Source organism: Bufo bufo, chromosome 1 (genome assembly GCF_905171765.1).
Source record: "Bufo bufo chromosome 1, aBufBuf1.1, whole genome shotgun sequence".
Classification (NCBI taxonomy): domain Eukaryota; kingdom Metazoa; phylum Chordata; class Amphibia; order Anura; family Bufonidae; genus Bufo; species Bufo bufo.
Window position 1 is genome coordinate 772,366,846 of NC_053389.1, and position 18,030 is coordinate 772,384,875.

General features: G+C 45.1%; 1 protein-coding gene across 3 annotated transcripts in view; it reads left to right on the top strand.

The window, feature by feature from the left end:
- The window catches only part of LOC120986318 (RING finger protein 112-like), a 248,188-nt gene that overhangs the window by 35,276 nt on the left and 194,882 nt on the right, over positions 1-18,030 (top strand). For all 3 annotated transcript variants that reach the window (XR_005775668.1, XM_040414828.1, XM_040414831.1), the window contains exons 9-11: positions 9,630-9,753; positions 11,711-11,841; positions 13,860-13,913. Coding sequence is in view for 2 of the 3 variants with exons in the window: in XM_040414828.1 (XP_040270762.1) it covers positions 9,630-9,753; positions 11,711-11,841; positions 13,860-13,913 (309 nt within the window). In the remaining variant the exon portion in view is untranslated. The remainder of the gene's footprint in view (positions 1-9,629; positions 9,754-11,710; positions 11,842-13,859; positions 13,914-18,030) is intronic.

Below are 18,030 nucleotides of genomic sequence, written 5' to 3' on the forward strand. Positions count from 1 at the left end.
TCTAGGTTCTTCAAAGTAGCCACCTTTTGCTTTGATTACTGCTTTGCACACTCTTGGCATTCTCTTGATGAGCTTCAAGAGGTAGTCCCCTGAAATGGTTTTCACTTCACAGGTGTGCCCTGTCAGGTTTAATAAGTGGGATTTCTTGCCTTATAAATGGGGTTGGGACCATCAGTGGCGTTGAGGAGAAGTCAGGTGGATACACAGCTGATAGTCCTACTGAATAGACTGTTAGAATTTGTATTATGGCAAGAAAAAAGCAGCTAAGTAAAGAAAAACGAGTGGCCATCATTACTTTAAGAAATGAAGGTCAGTCAGTCAGCCAAAAAATTGGGAAAACTTTGAAAGTAAGGGCTATTTGACCATGAAGGAGAGTGATGGGGTGCTGCGCCAGATGACCTGGCCTCCACAGTCACCGGACCTGAACCCAATCAAGATGGTTTGGGGTGAGCTGGACCGCAGAGTGAAGGCAAAAAGGCCAACAAGTGCTAAGCATCTCTGGGAACTCCTTCAAGACTGTTGGAAGACCATTTCAGGGGACTACCTCTTGAAGCTCATCAAGAGAATGCCAAGAGTGTGCAAAGCAGTAATCAAAGCAAAAGGTGGCTACTTTGAAGAACCTAGAATATGACATATTTTCAGTTGTTTCACACTTGTTTGTTATGTACAGGGAGTGCAGAATTATTAGGCAAGTTGTATTTTTGAGGATTAATTTTATTATTGAACAACAACCATGTTCTCAATGAACCCAAAAAACTCATTAATATCAAAGCTGAATATTTTTGGAAGTAGTTTTTAGTTTGTTTTTAGTTTTAGCTATTTTAGGGGGATATCTGTGTGTGCAAGTGACTATTACTGTGCATAATTATTAGGCAACTTAACAAAAAACAAATATATACCCATTTCAATTATTTATTTTTACCAGTGAAACCAATATAACATCTCAACATTCACAAATATACATTTCTGACATTCAAAAACAAAACAAAAACAAATCAGTGACCAATATAGCCACCTTTCTTTGCAAGGACACTCAAAAGCCTGCCATCCATGGATTCTGTCAGTGTTTTGATCTGTTCACCATCAACATTGCGTGCAGCAGCAACCACAGCCTCCCAGACACTGTTCAGAGAGGTGTACTGTTTTCCCTCCTTGTAAATCTCACATTTGATGATGGACCACAGGTTCTCAATGGGGTTCAGATCAGGTGAACAAGGAGGCCATGTCATTCGATTTTCTTCTTTTATACCCTTTCGTGCCAGCCACGCTGTGGAGTACTTGGACGCGTGTGATGGAGCATTGTCCTGCATGAAAATCATGTTTTTCTTGAAGGATGCAGACTTCTTCCTGTACCACTGCTTGAAGAAGGTGTCTTCCAGAAACTGGCAATAGGACTGGGAGTTGAGCTTGACTCCATCCTCAACCCGAAAAGGCCCCACAAGCTCATCTTTGATGATACCAGCCCAAACCAGTACTCCACCTCCACCTTGCTGGCGTCTGAGTCGGACTGGAGCTCTCTGCCCTTTACCAATCCAGCCACGGGCCCATCCATCTGGCCCATCAAGACTCACTCTCATTTCATCAGTCCATAAAACCTTAGAAAAATCAGTCTTGAGATATTTCTTGGCCCAGTCTTGACGTTTCAGCTTGTGTGTCTTGTTCAGTGGTGGTCGTCTTTCAGCCTTTCTTACCTTGGCCATGTCTCTGAGTATTGCACACCTTGTGCTTTTGGGCACTCCAGTGATGTTGCAGCTCTGAAATATGGCCAAACTGGTGGCAAGTGGCATCTTGGCAGCTGCACGCTTGACTTTTCTCAGTTCATGGGCAGTTATTTTGCGCCATGGTTTTTCCACACGCTTCTTGCGACCCTGTTGACTATTTTGAATGAAACGCTTGATTGTTCGATGATCACGCTTCAGAAGCTTTGCAATTTTAAGAGTGCTGCATCCCTCTGCAAGATATCTCACTATTTTTGACTTTTCTGAGCCTGTCAAGTCCTTCTTTTGACCCATTTTGCCAAAGGAAAGGAAGTTGCCTAATAATTATGCACACCTGATATAGGGTGTTGATGTCATTAGACCACACCCCTTCTCATTACAGAGATGCACATCACCTAATATGCTTAATTGGTAGTAGGCTTTCGAGCCTATACAGCTTGGAGTAAGACAACATGCATAAAGAGGATGATGTGGTCAAAATACTCATTTGCCTAATAATTCTGCACGCAGTGTATATAATTCCACATGTGCTAATTTCATGATTTTCCTATTCTATGACGTAAAGTCATGATTTTATTAAAGACACGGAGGCGAGTATTGCATAAACTCCTCTTTACTGTTACCATAGCAGCAAAGAATGAACAGTCAATCAAAAAGAAAACCATAGTAACCAACTCCTCCATCCCAGCATATAATGTCTCAACCCCTGGGATCTTCCTCTTTCTTTGTACAGCTACTCCAACTGCAGAACATCTCGTAACTGGTCACTCCGGTCTGGAACCAACACTTTTGATAATCTCAGATAACCGAACTCCTCAACGGAAGGAAAAACGCCAACAGGCGTTGTAAACGAGCTTGGTCGTGCACTTGGACCTGAATCCTCAATCGAACCGACATCTCAACCTGTGGAGTAGAAAAATAATCCAGCAATAGAAAGAAATTATAGATTGTACAAGGTATACATGAACGCTAACGAGACATATGAACTCGATACCAACATATGGAAAAGATAAAGTTCTACATGCAGCATTAAACAGACCTAAAAACAAAGGGCGGGAAGGGAGGGCAATACTCGCCTCCATGTCTTTAATAAAATCATGACTTTACATCATAGAATAGGAAAATCATGAAATTTTATAACAAGACACGGAGGCTCCTATTGCAAGTTTAAAGCTGAGAAACGACAGAATCAAACGCATGTGACAGGGGACGAAAATAGAATTCCCGAAAAGTGGACACTCTAGACCAGTCCAATAAGCGCATGACATCCTCCAGGAGCGCCCCAGAGACAGTCATGGAAGTAGCAGAAGCACTGCAGACCGAGTGAGCTGTAAAAATATTCGTGTCAATACCAGCCTGGCCAAGGATCCACTTAACCCAGCGCAAAAGAGTTACACTGGAGACGGGAGCGAAGGGTCTACGAAAAGAGATAAATAACTGAGGAAATTCAGGAGAACGCAGAGCCCCCGTACGGGACTCATACTCCTGCAAACACGCCACCGGACAAAGTTGAGGCGACTGCTGGAAATAAGGATAAGCCACGGAGCGGATATTTGTTTTTGTTCGTCTGGAAATGTTGAAATGGACTCCCTCCGGGGTGAAGGAGCGAGCATCGTAATCTAGGGCCCGAACGTCCGAGACCCTCTTACAAGATATTAAACACAATAATGTCACCAGTTTCGCCGATAACTGGCGAAGGGATAGTTGCGCGTTAGAAGGCCAAGTAGATAAAAAGTTTAACACTAACCCCACATCCCAGGTAGCCGAGAAACGCGGTCTGGGAGGCCGAGACAGGCGAGAACCTTTAAGTAAACGACACACAAGAGCATGCTGGCCCGCATGGCAACCCTCAAAACCCTCGTGTCTAGATGAGATCGCAGACCTGTAAAGGTTGATCGTACGATAGGCCCTCCCTGCGTCGTAGAGGGAAGACATAAAGGACAAAACCGCGTTCACAGGGGCCCGAAGGGGATCCAAAGTGCGTTCTCCACACCAACGAGCCCAAGTGTCTCAGGCGGCTCTATAAGCCCGTCTGGTTCCAGGGGCCCATGCGTTCTCCAGTAGGAAAACAGTTGTCTCCGAAACCCCTGACAACGAGCCGGAACACCCAAGATTCTGAAAGCGAGAAGGCGTAGCAACCCCGCCAGCAGAAGGGGATGAGATTTCCCTGTCGGGCCCTGAAGCAGCGAGACGTGATCCGGAAGGAGAAGCGGAAAATCTACCAACAGATCCAGCACCTGTGGGAACCAAGGCTGCGACCTCCAAAGGGGTAGGATCAAGACCAGCTCCGCTGACTGACGTTGAACTTGCAGGAGAACCCGAGGGATCAGTGCAAAAGGGGGAAACGCGTACATCAACACCACTTTTGTAGGAACGCGTCCACCGCCTCCGCTAGAGGGTCTGGTCGCCAGCTGAAGAATCTGGGCAGCTGGGTGTTCAAACGGCTCGCGAACAAATCTATAGATGGTGGACCCCAGCGTGATGACAAAATTAGGAATACCCTCTCGTCTAGCTTCCAATCACTGGAATCCGAGATGTAACGCGAATTCCAATCCGCTAACACATTGTGGAGGCCAGGAAGGTGTTCCGCTATTACCACAATACCCCTGTTGAGGCAGAACTCCCAAAAATCCTTCGCCAGGTAGGTCAGAACTGAAGAACGCGTTCCGCCCATACCGTTGACGTATCTGACTGCAGAGATGTCCATCCGCAGTCTGATACAAGTTGTGACTGTGCCATTGGCGAAACTGCGAATCGCCAGTGACCCCGCCAACAACTCTAGGCCATTGATATGGAGGCGAGCCTCTTCTGGGGACCAAGGGCCTCCCGTGGATACCCCATTGCAGTGCGCTCCCCAGCCGTGTAAGCTAGCGTCTGATTCTATGACAAGATCCTGATGCGGACCAAATATGGCTTTGCCGTTCCAAACCGAGAGATTCTGGATCCACCACCGCAACTCCTCCTTTGTCTCTCTGTCCAGTACGACAATGTCTGAATACGTGGCTCCGGCCCGCAGATGGGCAATCTTGAGCCGCTGGAGGGCCTGGTAGTGTAAGGGAGCCGGAAATATCGCCTGAATGGAAGATGCCAGGAGACCTATCAGACGCGGCAAGAGTCGTAGAGTTAGATGTGGTCGTAGCAAAGCATGGCGTAGTTCCTTGCGGATCGCCCGGATTTTCGCCAGGGGAAGATTGAGGGTCAGAGAAATGGAGTCTATTCTGAAACCGAGAAATTCTATCGAGGTGGACGGCGTGAGGCAGGATTTTTCTAGGTTTATGATAAACCCTAGTCTTGAAAGGAGATTGACGGACATAGAGAGGTGTTTGCGAAGGAGGGACGGACTCTGTGCCATGATAAGGATGTCGTCTAGATAAATTATCATGCGCACCCCCCTGCTGCGTAGCCAGGCCACCACTGGTTTCATCACCTTGGTGAAGCACCAAGGGGCGGACAAAAGGCCAAAAGGTAGGCAAGTGAAACGCCAGATTTGTTCTCCCCAACAAAAACGGAGTAGATCCCTGGATGCCAGAGCCACCGGAACAGTGAGGTAAGCATCTTTGAGGTCTAATTTGACCATCCAGTCGCCTGGGAGGAGCATGTCCCTTAACAGATAGATGCCCTCCATCTTGAAGTGTTGATATTGGACTAATGCATTGAGGGGCTTCAAGTTGATGATTGGGCGCATCTGACCTCCCTTTTTTAACACCAGAAACATATTGCTGATAACACCCGAGCTGAGGGTCGAGGTGCGTTCTATTGCTCTCTTGTGAAACAGTTCCATAAGCTCCCGGTGAAGGTGCTGTTGGACTGAACCGGTCAAAAGTATAGGCGGGGGGGTAGGTATAAGGTTTGGGGAGGCTACTAAATCCCTTGTGAAACCTCTGACAGTGTTCAACACCCACAGGTCTGAGGTGATTTTGGACCAGGCATGAAAAAAGAGACGGAGCCTGCCCCCGACACAACCTGTTGAAAAAGGCAAAGGAAGAACAGGGTAGGGACTTACCGACTGGCCGTCTAAAGGATGGAGCTCCACGGAAACCTCTGGAACGTCCTGGGGCGCCCCTTGAAGGGAAGAAGGAAGGCTGGTGCCTGGGATCCTGAAGTGAGGATCTGTAGTTGTAGGAGCCTCTCCCCGTGCCGCGGGGATGGAAGTTAGAACGGCCGGACAGGCGGCCCCTTGAGCTGCCGGCCCTACTGGAGAAACGGTTATGAAAAACCTTTCTCATGGACGTCTGGGCTTTGTCCAGAGCTGTGAAAGCGCCGACATATTTGCCTAATTCTTTTATAAACGATTCCCCAAACAACAGGCCTTGGGCATCTTTGCCCGCCTCGGATAATGCCAGGTTGGAAAGTTTGGGTTCCACTTTTATCAAAATGGCCTTGCGCCTTTCTATGGCCAGGGAGGTATTCACATTCCCTGTAATACAAATGGCTCTTTGGATCCATCCCCCTAATTCTATGGGGTCCACTGACTTACCCTCTGCTTTGGCGGACTCCGCCATATCAAATATTCTGGCAAGAGGACCCGTAATATCTAGGAGTTTGTCTTGGACGGCTCTAAGAGCCGAATCTAACCCCTTCTTGGGGTTGAACCCCGTTTTGGCCAGAAACTGAACCATCTTTGGCTCCACCGTGGGTGTCTCACACACCTTGTGAGGGATAAGTGGGCGTGGGCACTCTGCTCGTAACTTGCTACGCGACTCCTTGCTTAGAGGAGTGCAGATCTTAGATTCTAAATATTGGGCCACGAGAGTGGCCGGAAGCCATTCCGCAGAGCGGGGGTGATGCAGTTCATCGAGGTTGAACAAGGGTTCCCCCAGAGGATCGACTAACAGGTGTTCTTGTCCTGAACGTCCCTCCAAAAGAGAGGTCGTAGCCTTAGAGGGTATGGGGTTAGTTACTAGGTCTAGGGGATCAATTGAAACATCTGCAAGCTCCTCACCAGAGTCATAGTTAAACTCGTCTTGTGCCTCCTCTATAGATTCCTTTTCTGAATCTGACACTGGCTGGGTCCTGGCCGTCTTCCAAGCGCGAGACTTTTCTGCCTGTCGCGGGCAGGCTCTTTTACGCGGGACAACCGCGTGATCATGTGATGGAATTTCACCATCAGTCATAGATGTTCTGGAGGCTGAGGGCATATTAAGATCCACACCTACACTTTGAGTAGCCATGGTTGACTGAGAACATAGGACCTGAGAGATGGAATGCGTTAGGGCTGATGACATAGCGCCCATCGCCGAAATGATAGCATCGAAGATGGATTGGTGCAGAGAGGCAATCTGTACGTCATTAGGGGAAGCATCAGTTCGACTATCTAAGGTGGGGGAGCCCGGAAGAGCAGAGGGGTTAACCTGCCTAGTGGTAGTACTAGTGCTACTGAGCGACATGATGGGTAGTGGCAGGAGTAATTCACCCCTGACCACGAGAGCACAGCGTAGTGAAAAAACACCTCAAAGACACAAGCAGAAAGAAAATCTAATGAAGAAAATATAGCCCAGAATCGAAAAACAAAGAGGGTAAGGTAAGGGGACTCACCGAGGGTTAAAACAGAGATCCGATCGGTACTCCTGCAGCAAGTGTGACCGGAGCACGATCCTGGACAAAATGGCGCCGAGATCCCGCGAGATCTCGGCTAAAGACGGCTGCCACAATCCCGAAATCCCGCGAGAATGCGGGCAGAACAAGAGGGAGTACCAAGATGGCGCCCGAAGTCTCGTCCTCGCTAGAGCTCGGGCGGGCAGAAGGCAAGCCGCGGAAAATGGCGGACTGTAAGGAGAGAGGCCGAGGCGAACGGGGGAGAAAAGGATCAGGTGATGGCAAAAACACCGCACTCAAACTGGTAAGAGAAGAGCGAACAGGGGAAAAAAGAGAGGGGCGAATATCTATCTATATATATATATATATATATATATATATAGAAGGACAATAGCGTGACTAAGAAGGGGCAAATAAACCAGTAATTAAGAGTCCCAGGCCTCCGTGTCTTGTTATAAAATTCATAGTTTTGATGCCTTCATAGTCATGAAAATAAAGAAAACTCTTTGAATGAGAAGGTGTGTCCAAACTTTTGGTCTGTACTGTACATATTACATACACAGCCTGCTACATGTCCATTACACAGCTAGAACTACTGTGCGCACATCACACACAGAACACTGTACAACAGACTGGTTACACTGACATAGCCCTGCTTTATACACACCTTCTATACATAAAGTACCTCTGCATTCTCCACCAGCACAGTTGTGCTCGTCCTATGCACATCAGTTGCTCCCCTGCTCGTCCTACGCACATCAGTTGCACCCCTGCTCCTTTATTACATAGGGATCATGCTGACAGCTAAAACCTTGACTGCCCATGCAAAGGCAGAAATCAGAAAAACTCTGTATAATAACCAGCTATGAATACAGTGTATAAAGCAGTGGAGCCACAACTGCCTCTATGGATATCACTAATTCTGAAAATATCCTAACATTAGTTTTTATTTCAGCAAGATCTTAACTAGTGTTTTGGCATTTGGAAATATTTCCCCAAGCAATCACCTATATTCTGGGAACTGGTGTTCAATTCTACTGCAGCTCCCCCACAGGGGAATTTAAATATTGCACAATTACTATGAAAAATGAATGGGCTATCTGTGTAATTAAAATACGTAGTCCTCCAATGCTTAAGGTGCTATTTGCTTTGGCTAATTGATGAGTGTCCTGAACTCTGGTAATTCAGTTTTGCCTAATTGAGTGTCAAGGTTATTATTTTATAGGGGAAATGATTATTCCCTTTGCAGGAGAAGTCTGGTAGAAAAAAGTTATAAATGTTCATTTCTGCACAAAAATATGCAAATTTTTGAGATTTTACGTCTCTCTTGGCGGTGGATAAGTGGATGTGGTTAGCTATGTTAATTAGATTATAGATTTGTCAATGGCCACTGTTTAAAAAGGACCTTTCATCACAATAAAAAATCTAAACTAAGTATACAGACATGGAGAGCGGCGCCCAGGGATCTCCCTGCACTTACTATTATCCTATTATCCCTGGGCGCCACTCCGTTCTCCCGGTATAGGCACCGGTATCTTCAGATTTCAGGCTCAACCGGGAGGAGCCTGCGCTTGTTCTCCTGGGCGTCTCCTTCTCTTATGCTGTAGCGCTGGCCAATCGCAGCGCTCAGCTCATAGCCTGAGAGTTTTTTTTCTCCCAGCACTACAGCCTGGGAGAAGAAAACGCCCAGGAGAACAAGAGCAAGCTCCTCCCAGTTGAGCCAAAAATCTGAAGATACCGGGACAACGAAGCGGCGCCCAGGGATAATAGTAAGTGCAGGGAGATCCCTGGGCGCCGCTCTCCATGTCTGTATAGTTTAGATTTTTTATTGTAGTGAAAGGTCCTCTTTAAGGACTCATGCAAACGACCATAGTTTTGGTCTACACCACATCTGCATTTTTTTGCGAATCGGATGTGGACCCGTTCATTTCCATGGGACAGCACACCATGTGCCTTCTACATACATATGTCCATTCTGCGGCTCAACGAAAAATATAGAGCACGTCCTATTTTTTTCCATTTTGTGGACAAGGAGAGGACATTTCTACAGTGGTTTGAAAAAATAAATGATGGCGTGCACACGGCCAGAATCCATGTTTTGTGGAACTGTGATTTGCGGACCACAAAATGGATACGGTCATGTGCATGAGCTCTATAATGGAGCAAAAAGTAGAATCTCACATCCAGGAGGTGGGGGAGGAGGTGGCATTTAAAAAGTGTAGACAAAAGTGTCATAATTAATGACATTCTTAATTTATCAAAGTGTGACGCTTCCTAAATTTGGCACCAATTACAGCAACACAGATTCAAGAAAAGCTGACTTCAAAAATTTTCACCAATACCAATATGTTGTTTTAATATGTTTTTGCTGGACAGAAAATGAAGAATAGATACAAGAACTGCAACTTTTTGGCGGTTCTTCGCCAGTGTTTTTCCAAATGCTTTTTGATGCCACACCCAGGAACAGAAATCACTAGCAAGGAGACGGGAAGACTTAAAGGTAGCCGTCATTACTACGCTTATGTTTTTCTTGTTGTGATAACCTATACAGGCCCACTCAGGGGCGGACTGGGAACTTAAAGTGGCCTTGGAAAAAATACTAAAAGTGGCCCTGTTTTGTAGTTGGATCCAAATTGATGGAAGGCAGGGCCAGCAATACCATATTGTTGCACAGCATACCACCTCAACAGAGCCAAATACCACAGTCCAGCACAAAATACATCCCCAGAAACTTCCACTGGCCGGCCGTGAGGAGGTCCCAGGTGGCCCCCTGGACATCAGAAATTCTTGTAAGGTCTATGGCCAATACTCCCCTGGGCCCACTTGTATGTGTATAGAAACCTTGCACATCCCTGGGCTTCTAGCCAGTACAGTACATTACATGGAGGTTGTCTCACCAGAAATGACCCCACCACAGTGATCAGCTCCTAGCAATCTTGGCAGGTGTCTGATATTTTTCAGGGGAGCCAGACATTTTTCCAGCTGTGGCCTTTGAAATACATTTACAGCTCATGTCCATCTGAATGATGACATCAAATAGGGCCATATGGACAGGGATTGTCTTCTTGAGGCAATCCCTTTAAAGGGAACCTGAAGATGCTATCCATCTACCACCATCATGTTATCGAGCAGGTGATCTGAGCAGGTTTATATATAGTGTTATAGGAGGTGATTCAGTATAAGCTATAACTTATTGATTGAAATCCTTATGGTTCCTATGCGTCCAGTGGGTGCTCCTACCGATGTATGAGCGTGCACAGGATAGAGGTCAATTCCTCCTATGCATAGAAAGAGCAGGGATTTCTATCAATAACTGAAAGTTATATCGACTCATCTCCCATAAAACTATATATCAATCTGCTCAGGTCCTCCTGCTCTATAATCTGCTATGCACATATCAGACTGCACGTACAATGTGACAGGTCGCCTTTAAGGTCCACAGAAATTTTTTCATTTTTATCAAATAGATTTTCAAAACTGTCTAGCTGTTTGAAGCCTTGCATTCTGTTGGATGATCTATAGATATTTAAAGGGGTTGTAGCACCTCATACTTTGGGAGCATATCGCTAGGATATGCCCCCCAATATCTGATATGTGTGGGTCCCACCTCTGGGACCCGCACCTGTCTCTAGAATGAAGCGCATGCGCAGCCACCCTCTATTCATTTCTGTGGGACTTCCAAAAATAGCGAGTGCTGGCTCGCCTATTTCCATTGAAAGCAAATGGAGTGGTGGTTGCGCTTGCGCAGTGTGCTTCCCATTAACTTTAATGGGACTTCACAAAATAGCTGAGTGCAGTCCCATAGAAATTAATGGAGGGCAGTGTGGTGTGCCCTCCGGCACTTTTCAGGCTCTGTTCTAAGTATAGGTCACACATTGGGGACATATCCTAGCGATATGCCCACAATGTATGAGATGACACAACCCCTTTAAGACATAATTTTGGGATAGATATAAGTTAAAGGGGTCCTTTAGCAGTAGGTGTGTCTTTTGTGCTGCAGCTCTGGAGGAGTGTCCTTGTTGCTACAGCTCTCTTCCTGTAATTGTCACAGCTTCTAACCGCAGATATATGGCTGGTGGCAGTGGAAGGATGGAACTGAGCACGTGCGACCACCTCAGCTAAGTGGACAGAGAAATAGGGAAAACAACAAACAGCAGGTGGTGCTATATAGATACATTTTATTGAATATCCGCTGGCTATACTACATTTGTAATTACATGCAATTATAAAAGTATTCTGATCCAGCTGCTGGTTTGAAAAATGTAGAATATTTTCCATGGGGCAACCTCTTTGATGTGCATGTCTTCTCCATTTTTTGCATGTCATAGAGGGCTACAGTCCAAATTTCTGTCCACTCTTTCTAATCCATGACTCTAATCTCCTTGCACAAGAAAATTGTACTTATGGTTACATATCTATTACCTATGTCATTATAACTATCTTTGCTATGTCCCCAGATATGAATAAAGAATTCCAGGACAGCTTGAGAACATATCTGTCAGGCGTTGTAGAGAGAGTCCAGCTCAAACTCGGACCTGCTGACCATACAAATACGCTCACATGTAGTGAGATGTTTCAGATGATGACGGTTTGTATCTCAGTTATCATTTACGTACAGAAGAAGCTGGTAATTGTCTCCTCTAGACCTGGTTATACATATTTCCACAGAACTGGCCAACCACCTCCCAAGTGTCCCCCTGACAGCAGATGTTGGGGAGATAAGCATCAAGAAGTTGAATTTCATCTACCTGATCATTTTGTTCTTGGAAAGATAAGCCAATGGCCATTATTATATAAGCTCCACCAGGGGAGGACTGGGACCTTAAAGTGGCCCTGGAAAAAAAAACTATAAGTGGCCCTAACTTGTAGGTGGCTCCAAATTGACAAAAGGCAGGGCCAACACAAGCCACAAGTAGGCAGTGACCACAGAAGTAGGCAGGGCCAGCAATACCATAGTAAAGCATGAAGTACCACCCAAGCAGAACCAGATACCACAGTGCAGCACCATAATGAGGATGGTGATGATATAGTTGAATTCAGGAGGGCACCTGCGGCTCCGGCCAGGTGTATAAGTACCTGATGCTCCTAGCATTAATTAAGGCTGAGAGCATCAGATAGTTATGTACCTGGCCAGCGGCTGTGAGGAGGGCTCAGATGGCCCCATGGGCATCAGCCCACCAGGAAATATACCTGTAGGGTCTATGGCCAATCCACCCCTGAGTTCCACACTATAGAGGGGAGTCGTACACCAGGAAGGAGAGCTACTCTGACAGACTCCAGTCTTCTCGGTATTATATGGGGCTATTCATCTGACTGGTCACCATGTAATAGTACAGCAGTCGCTGCGCTGGAAATAACATATTTAGAAGGCACTGTTGTGAGCAAGAATTTAGACAAGAATTTGAATGGGATTCCCCACCAATCGAACAACGATGGTCTATTCTAAGTCCTAAGCCCTATGTCAAGTGTGGCATCTACATGCACATGATGTAAGGAATATTACATACTGCATATTTGGCAAATTTCTGTTTGCCTAGCTTTAGCCGTCATCCTTAGGCCCCATTCACATGAGAATATCCATTTTGCAGCCTGAAAACCGCAGATCTGCAAAATACTCATTCAATCCTTGTGCATCCCGCAGTTTTTGCGGGCCCCATTGTAACAATACCTATTCCTCTCTGCAAAACAGACAAGAATAAGACATGGAAGACATAAGACACGGAACAGACATACGGATCTGGACAGCACGCAGTGTTTCGTCCTAATTTTTTTCTGTCCCATTGAAATGAGTGGGTCTGCAACTGATCTACATATTTCCCAGTTGGGTGATCGCTAAATGTGTATTAAAGGAGTTATCCAACCCCTATAATACCCCCTCTAATGCCCTGGCCCCTCACACAGGTTGTACTTACCTTGCTCTCCGGCACGTCGCTTCTGATGCCCGCACGGCTGCCACTGCATCTCCCCGTCACGCGGATTGGGGGGCAGCCAATAGCAGGCTGCAACAGGGACAACCCACAAAGCTAGGAAGGCTCGTCCGTGCTGCGGCCTGCTATTGGCTGCCCCTGCCATCTCCACATATTTTGATCCACGCGTCAGTGAGATGATGAAGCGGTGGCTGTGCGGGCATCAGAAGCGACGCAGGTGCCGGGGAGCAAGGTAAGTACAACCTGTGTGAGGGGCCTGTGCATTAGAGGGGGCATTATAGGGGTTGGATAACCCCTTTAAGGGTGTTTTCCCACCATTGCTAGGACATGTCACCTCTTTCTGCTCAGTGAGGGTCTGACTGCTGGGAACACGTCATCTCCACAATGAAGGGGCTGCATCACTAGTTAATGGCACTTTCATGGTGTCACCTTGCATAGTGATATTCTTGGCCATATGCTACACCACAGTCCCATTCACTACGCAAGGCACATACCAAAGAGATCTTGGTTGCCATATTCTCAGAACTGAACGGGATGCCAGAAGCTAAACCTGCACTGATTATCATGTTACGGCATATTCTAGAGATATAATATGACCAAGGGGCATTTGTACAGAGAAATCAGACGGTTTCTGGGTGTAGACCTTTATAAACTTTCAGTTTATGCTCTTTTATTGCAGGTGTTTGTGTCGTACATTAATGATCTGAAGTACAACATCTCCAGTCCTTCAGAGGTGAGTGTTACGTATACTACAAGTCTATTGGCAGACTAAACAAATATGACGGGTGAAATCTACAGAAAACATTGAGTTACTTTGGATATACTTTGTGTTACTAATCTTATAGTGAGTAACGTTCTTCTCCAAAGAAACACAGTGCCCCCTCAACCGTTAGGCCGAGTCCAGATGTGGCGTATCCAGATCAATTTACTGTACAATACATGTGGATGGGGATTTCGAAACCACATCCATAAGTACCTTGTATATTTCAAATCAGCAGCTTGCTCATTCTGCTGTGAAAATGAAGGTGAAATCCACAGGAAAATCCCCATGTGACATATGCAGATTTGCCAGCTGGTTTCATAGGTACAAATCTGCTGACAGATGCCCTTTAAATTTCCCCTCCATCTTATTTTTAAAGGGGTTATTCAATCCAATAAAAAGCCCCCCAATATGCCAGGCCCCCCACACTGAATATACTTACCTGCCTCCCCGCTCCCTGCGCCGCTCCTGGTCCCCGCACCGCCGCTGCTGCTGCTTTTCCTCGTGTGCGGATGAAAACATCCGGTGTCGGGGGGAGGGGCGGGGAGCAGCCAATGACAGGTGGGGACGAGCCTCCCTAGCATCGCGGGTGACTCTAGGGAGGCTCGTCCCCGTCTGCCATTGGCTGCTCCACACGACACTGGATATTTTCATCCACGCACGGGGAGAAGCAGCAGCGGCGGTGCGGGGACCAGGAGCGGTGCAGGGAGCGGAGTGCCAGGTAAGTATATTCAGTGTGAGGGGCCCGGCGTATGGGGGGCATTTTATAGGATTGGATAATCCCTTTAATTTTGTGGAACAACTAAAATCAGTTTTGAATAATTTTGGAGGGGGGATGTAGTTTCTAAAATGGGGTAAAAATTGCTTCGCAAACTCTAAGCAAATTCTAACATTCTAAAAAAATAAAATGAATGTACAAAACGATGCAAACATGAAGAAGACCTAGGGTGAATGCAAATTTTTTTGTATTTTATTAGGTATTAATATCTGTCTTAAAAAGAAATTTAACTTTACAAAGTAGTGAGTTTTTCTACATATTCTGTAAAGTTAGGATTATGGTTATAAATAAAGGTAAAACCTATTGACCCAGATTTACCACTAACATGAAGTACAATGTGTCACGAGAAAACATTCTGAGAATGGCTTGGATAAGTAAAAGCGTGCCAGAGTTCAAAAGGTCAAATTCAAAAAGTTCAAATTATCTGCTGATTCTAAGAGCTCTTGCAATGGTCCGCAATGTACGGACGCTGTTTGTGGATGTGGACCCATTCACGGTACGGTTTACACCACAAAAAATAGAACATGTTCTATTTTTTTTTGCGGTGCAGAGGCATGGACTGAAATCCCACAGAAGAGCTTTGTAGTGCTTCCGATCCGTGCCTCTGCTCCGCACCGCTTGAGAATTGCGGACCCGTTCAAGTCAATGGGTCTGCATCCGTTATACGGAATGCAAGTGGGCAGTACTCGTAGATTGCGGACCGGCTGTTTATGGTCCACAATGCATGGACTGAGCAAGTACGCTCGTGTGCATGAGCTCTAAAGGTTCACATACTTTTGCTGCTCTCAGACATGTGATATTGGATCCTTTTCTTCAATAAATAAATGAACAAGTCTAATAATTTTGACTCATTTTTTTGTTTATCTTTATTTACTTTTAGGGCTTCCGTGAAAATATGTAGTTTTTGGTCAAATTTATGCAGAAATATAAGTGTTTTAACAAACTTTCAAGCACCTCTGTACATTTCTCACAAAAGCTCTGATATGCCCATAGGCCTCCATATAAAAAGATATATAAATATCTATAGATATTCTGTAAATTGTACCACTATGCAGTGGACTATTATTGCTGTTTCTGTGTTAAACATAACATTCTCAACCAAAATAAAAGAATTTATAAGAAACTTTAAAAAAAAATCTATAAATAAATCTATAAATATACCTTACTAAGGCTACTTTCACACTTGCGGCAGAGAGATCCGGCATAGAGTTCCGTCGCCGAAACTGCCTGGCAGGCAAAATGTATGCTAACTGATGGCATTAGTAAGACTGATCAGGATCCTGATCAGTCTTAAAAATGCCTGATCAGTCGAAAAAATGCATTGAAATGCCGGATCCGTCTTTCCGGTGTCATCCGGCAAAAACGGATCCGGCATTTATTTTTTCACCTTTTTTTCAGTCTGGAAGGATCCGGCATTCCGGTATTCTGAATGCTGGATCCGGCACTAATACATTCCTATGGGAAAAAATGCCGGATCCGGCATTCAGGCAAGTCTTCAGTTTTTTTAGCCGAAGATAAAACCGTAGCATGCTACAGTTTTCTCTTTTGCCTGATCAGTCAAAATGACTGAACTGAAGACATCCTGATGCAAACTGAACGGATTACTCTCCATTCAGAATGCATGGGGATATGCCTGATCAGTTCTTTTCCGGTATAGAGCCCCTGTGACGGAACTCTATGCCGGAAAAGAACAACGCAAGTGTGAAAGTAGCCTTAGTTCAATAGTTTAATAAAAATGGTGCCCAAAACAATGTTTTTATTGAAAAATACTTTATTTTTAAGAATAGATACAAGGTACCGCTGCAATCGTAGCTATCCCTAGAAAAAAGATAATACTTATTTAAAGAGAAACTGTTGGATGATTTCTGCTGCCCTATCTGAGAGCAGGATATTGCAGAGGGAGAGCAGCCAGGCTCTGCGATATTTAGTTTATATGATTTGGAGCAGGATTTTTTAGCAAAAAGCAGAGTAAATCATGGGAGGACTCCTAGGAGAGTCAGTGAGAGTCCTGATTACTTCGCCCACTCACAATGATTGACAGATCTTCTTATATCAGTGTGTATACAAAAGTTTGTCCATCATCCTGTGTGCGGGCGGTTTAATAAGGACTCTTAATGTCCTAAGAGTCCTCTCAGCAGACCTATATTACTCCAAATCCCATTAACGATATATCACAGGGCTCAACTTCTCTCCCTCATATCTTGCCCTCAGGTAGCGCAGCAGAAATCACCCCGACAGGTTCACTTTAAACTGAATAGCCTATGGCATGAATAAAAAACATAAAAATAATGGAATTTCTGTTATTTTCCCAACAAGGCATTACAAAAATTAATAAGAGTCAAACAATAACTTGTATGTGTCCCAAAAATTCAACCCACCCTGAAGAAAAAACACGTCCTAATACAGCTACATCGATAGAACAATGAAAAAGTTACGACTGTTGGAATGCGCTGATGAAAAGAAAAAACAGGCCAATCCTTAAAGGGGTTCTCCGGGAATTAAAAAAATGAATATACCTAACTATTGCTTTATTATAAATATATTCCCAAATACCTTTCATTATTTATAATGGCTCGTTTTGTCTAGCGAGGAATCATTAGGAGAAATAAAATGGCCACCATCCTATTAGTACACACAAAACCTGTCCTAATCACACATCAGGACAAGTTACTTCAGACACAGAGCTAAAGAGCTGCCTCATCCTCCTCTCCTGTTTATCAGGGATTATGATCCTGAATACAGTTTAATATGATCTTCAGCTGAATCTCTGCAGGAAAGGAGTTCATGAGGAGACATGAAGTACAGAGAGGACAGACAGGACAGACTGTAGTAATGGAGACTGCATATAAATGCTGCTGCTCCTTACCCACACCCCAGCTCCTCTCTGTACTTCATGTCTCCTCATAAACTCCATTCCTACTGAGAGTCTGCTGAAGATCATTTTAAACTGTATTCAGGATTATAATCCCTGACAAGTAGAAAAGAGAGGAGGATGAGCAGCTCTTTAGCTCAGTGTTCTGAAGTAACTTGTCCTGCTGTGTGATTAGAAGAGGTTTTCTGTGTACTAATAGGATGGCGGCCATTTTATTGCCCCTGATTGCTCCCCAGACACAACCAGCCATTATAGCTAATGAAAAGTATTTGGCAATGTATTTATAATAAAGTAATATTTCAAATATTCCTCGAGAACCCCTTTAAAGAGGTATTTCAGCTCTTTGAATGTATGCTGAGCTGCAGAACCTTGACATGGCCACTACACAGTGGACAGAACTTTCTGCTTCCTGCTCTGTTCCCTCTTTTTTGTTTCCCGCA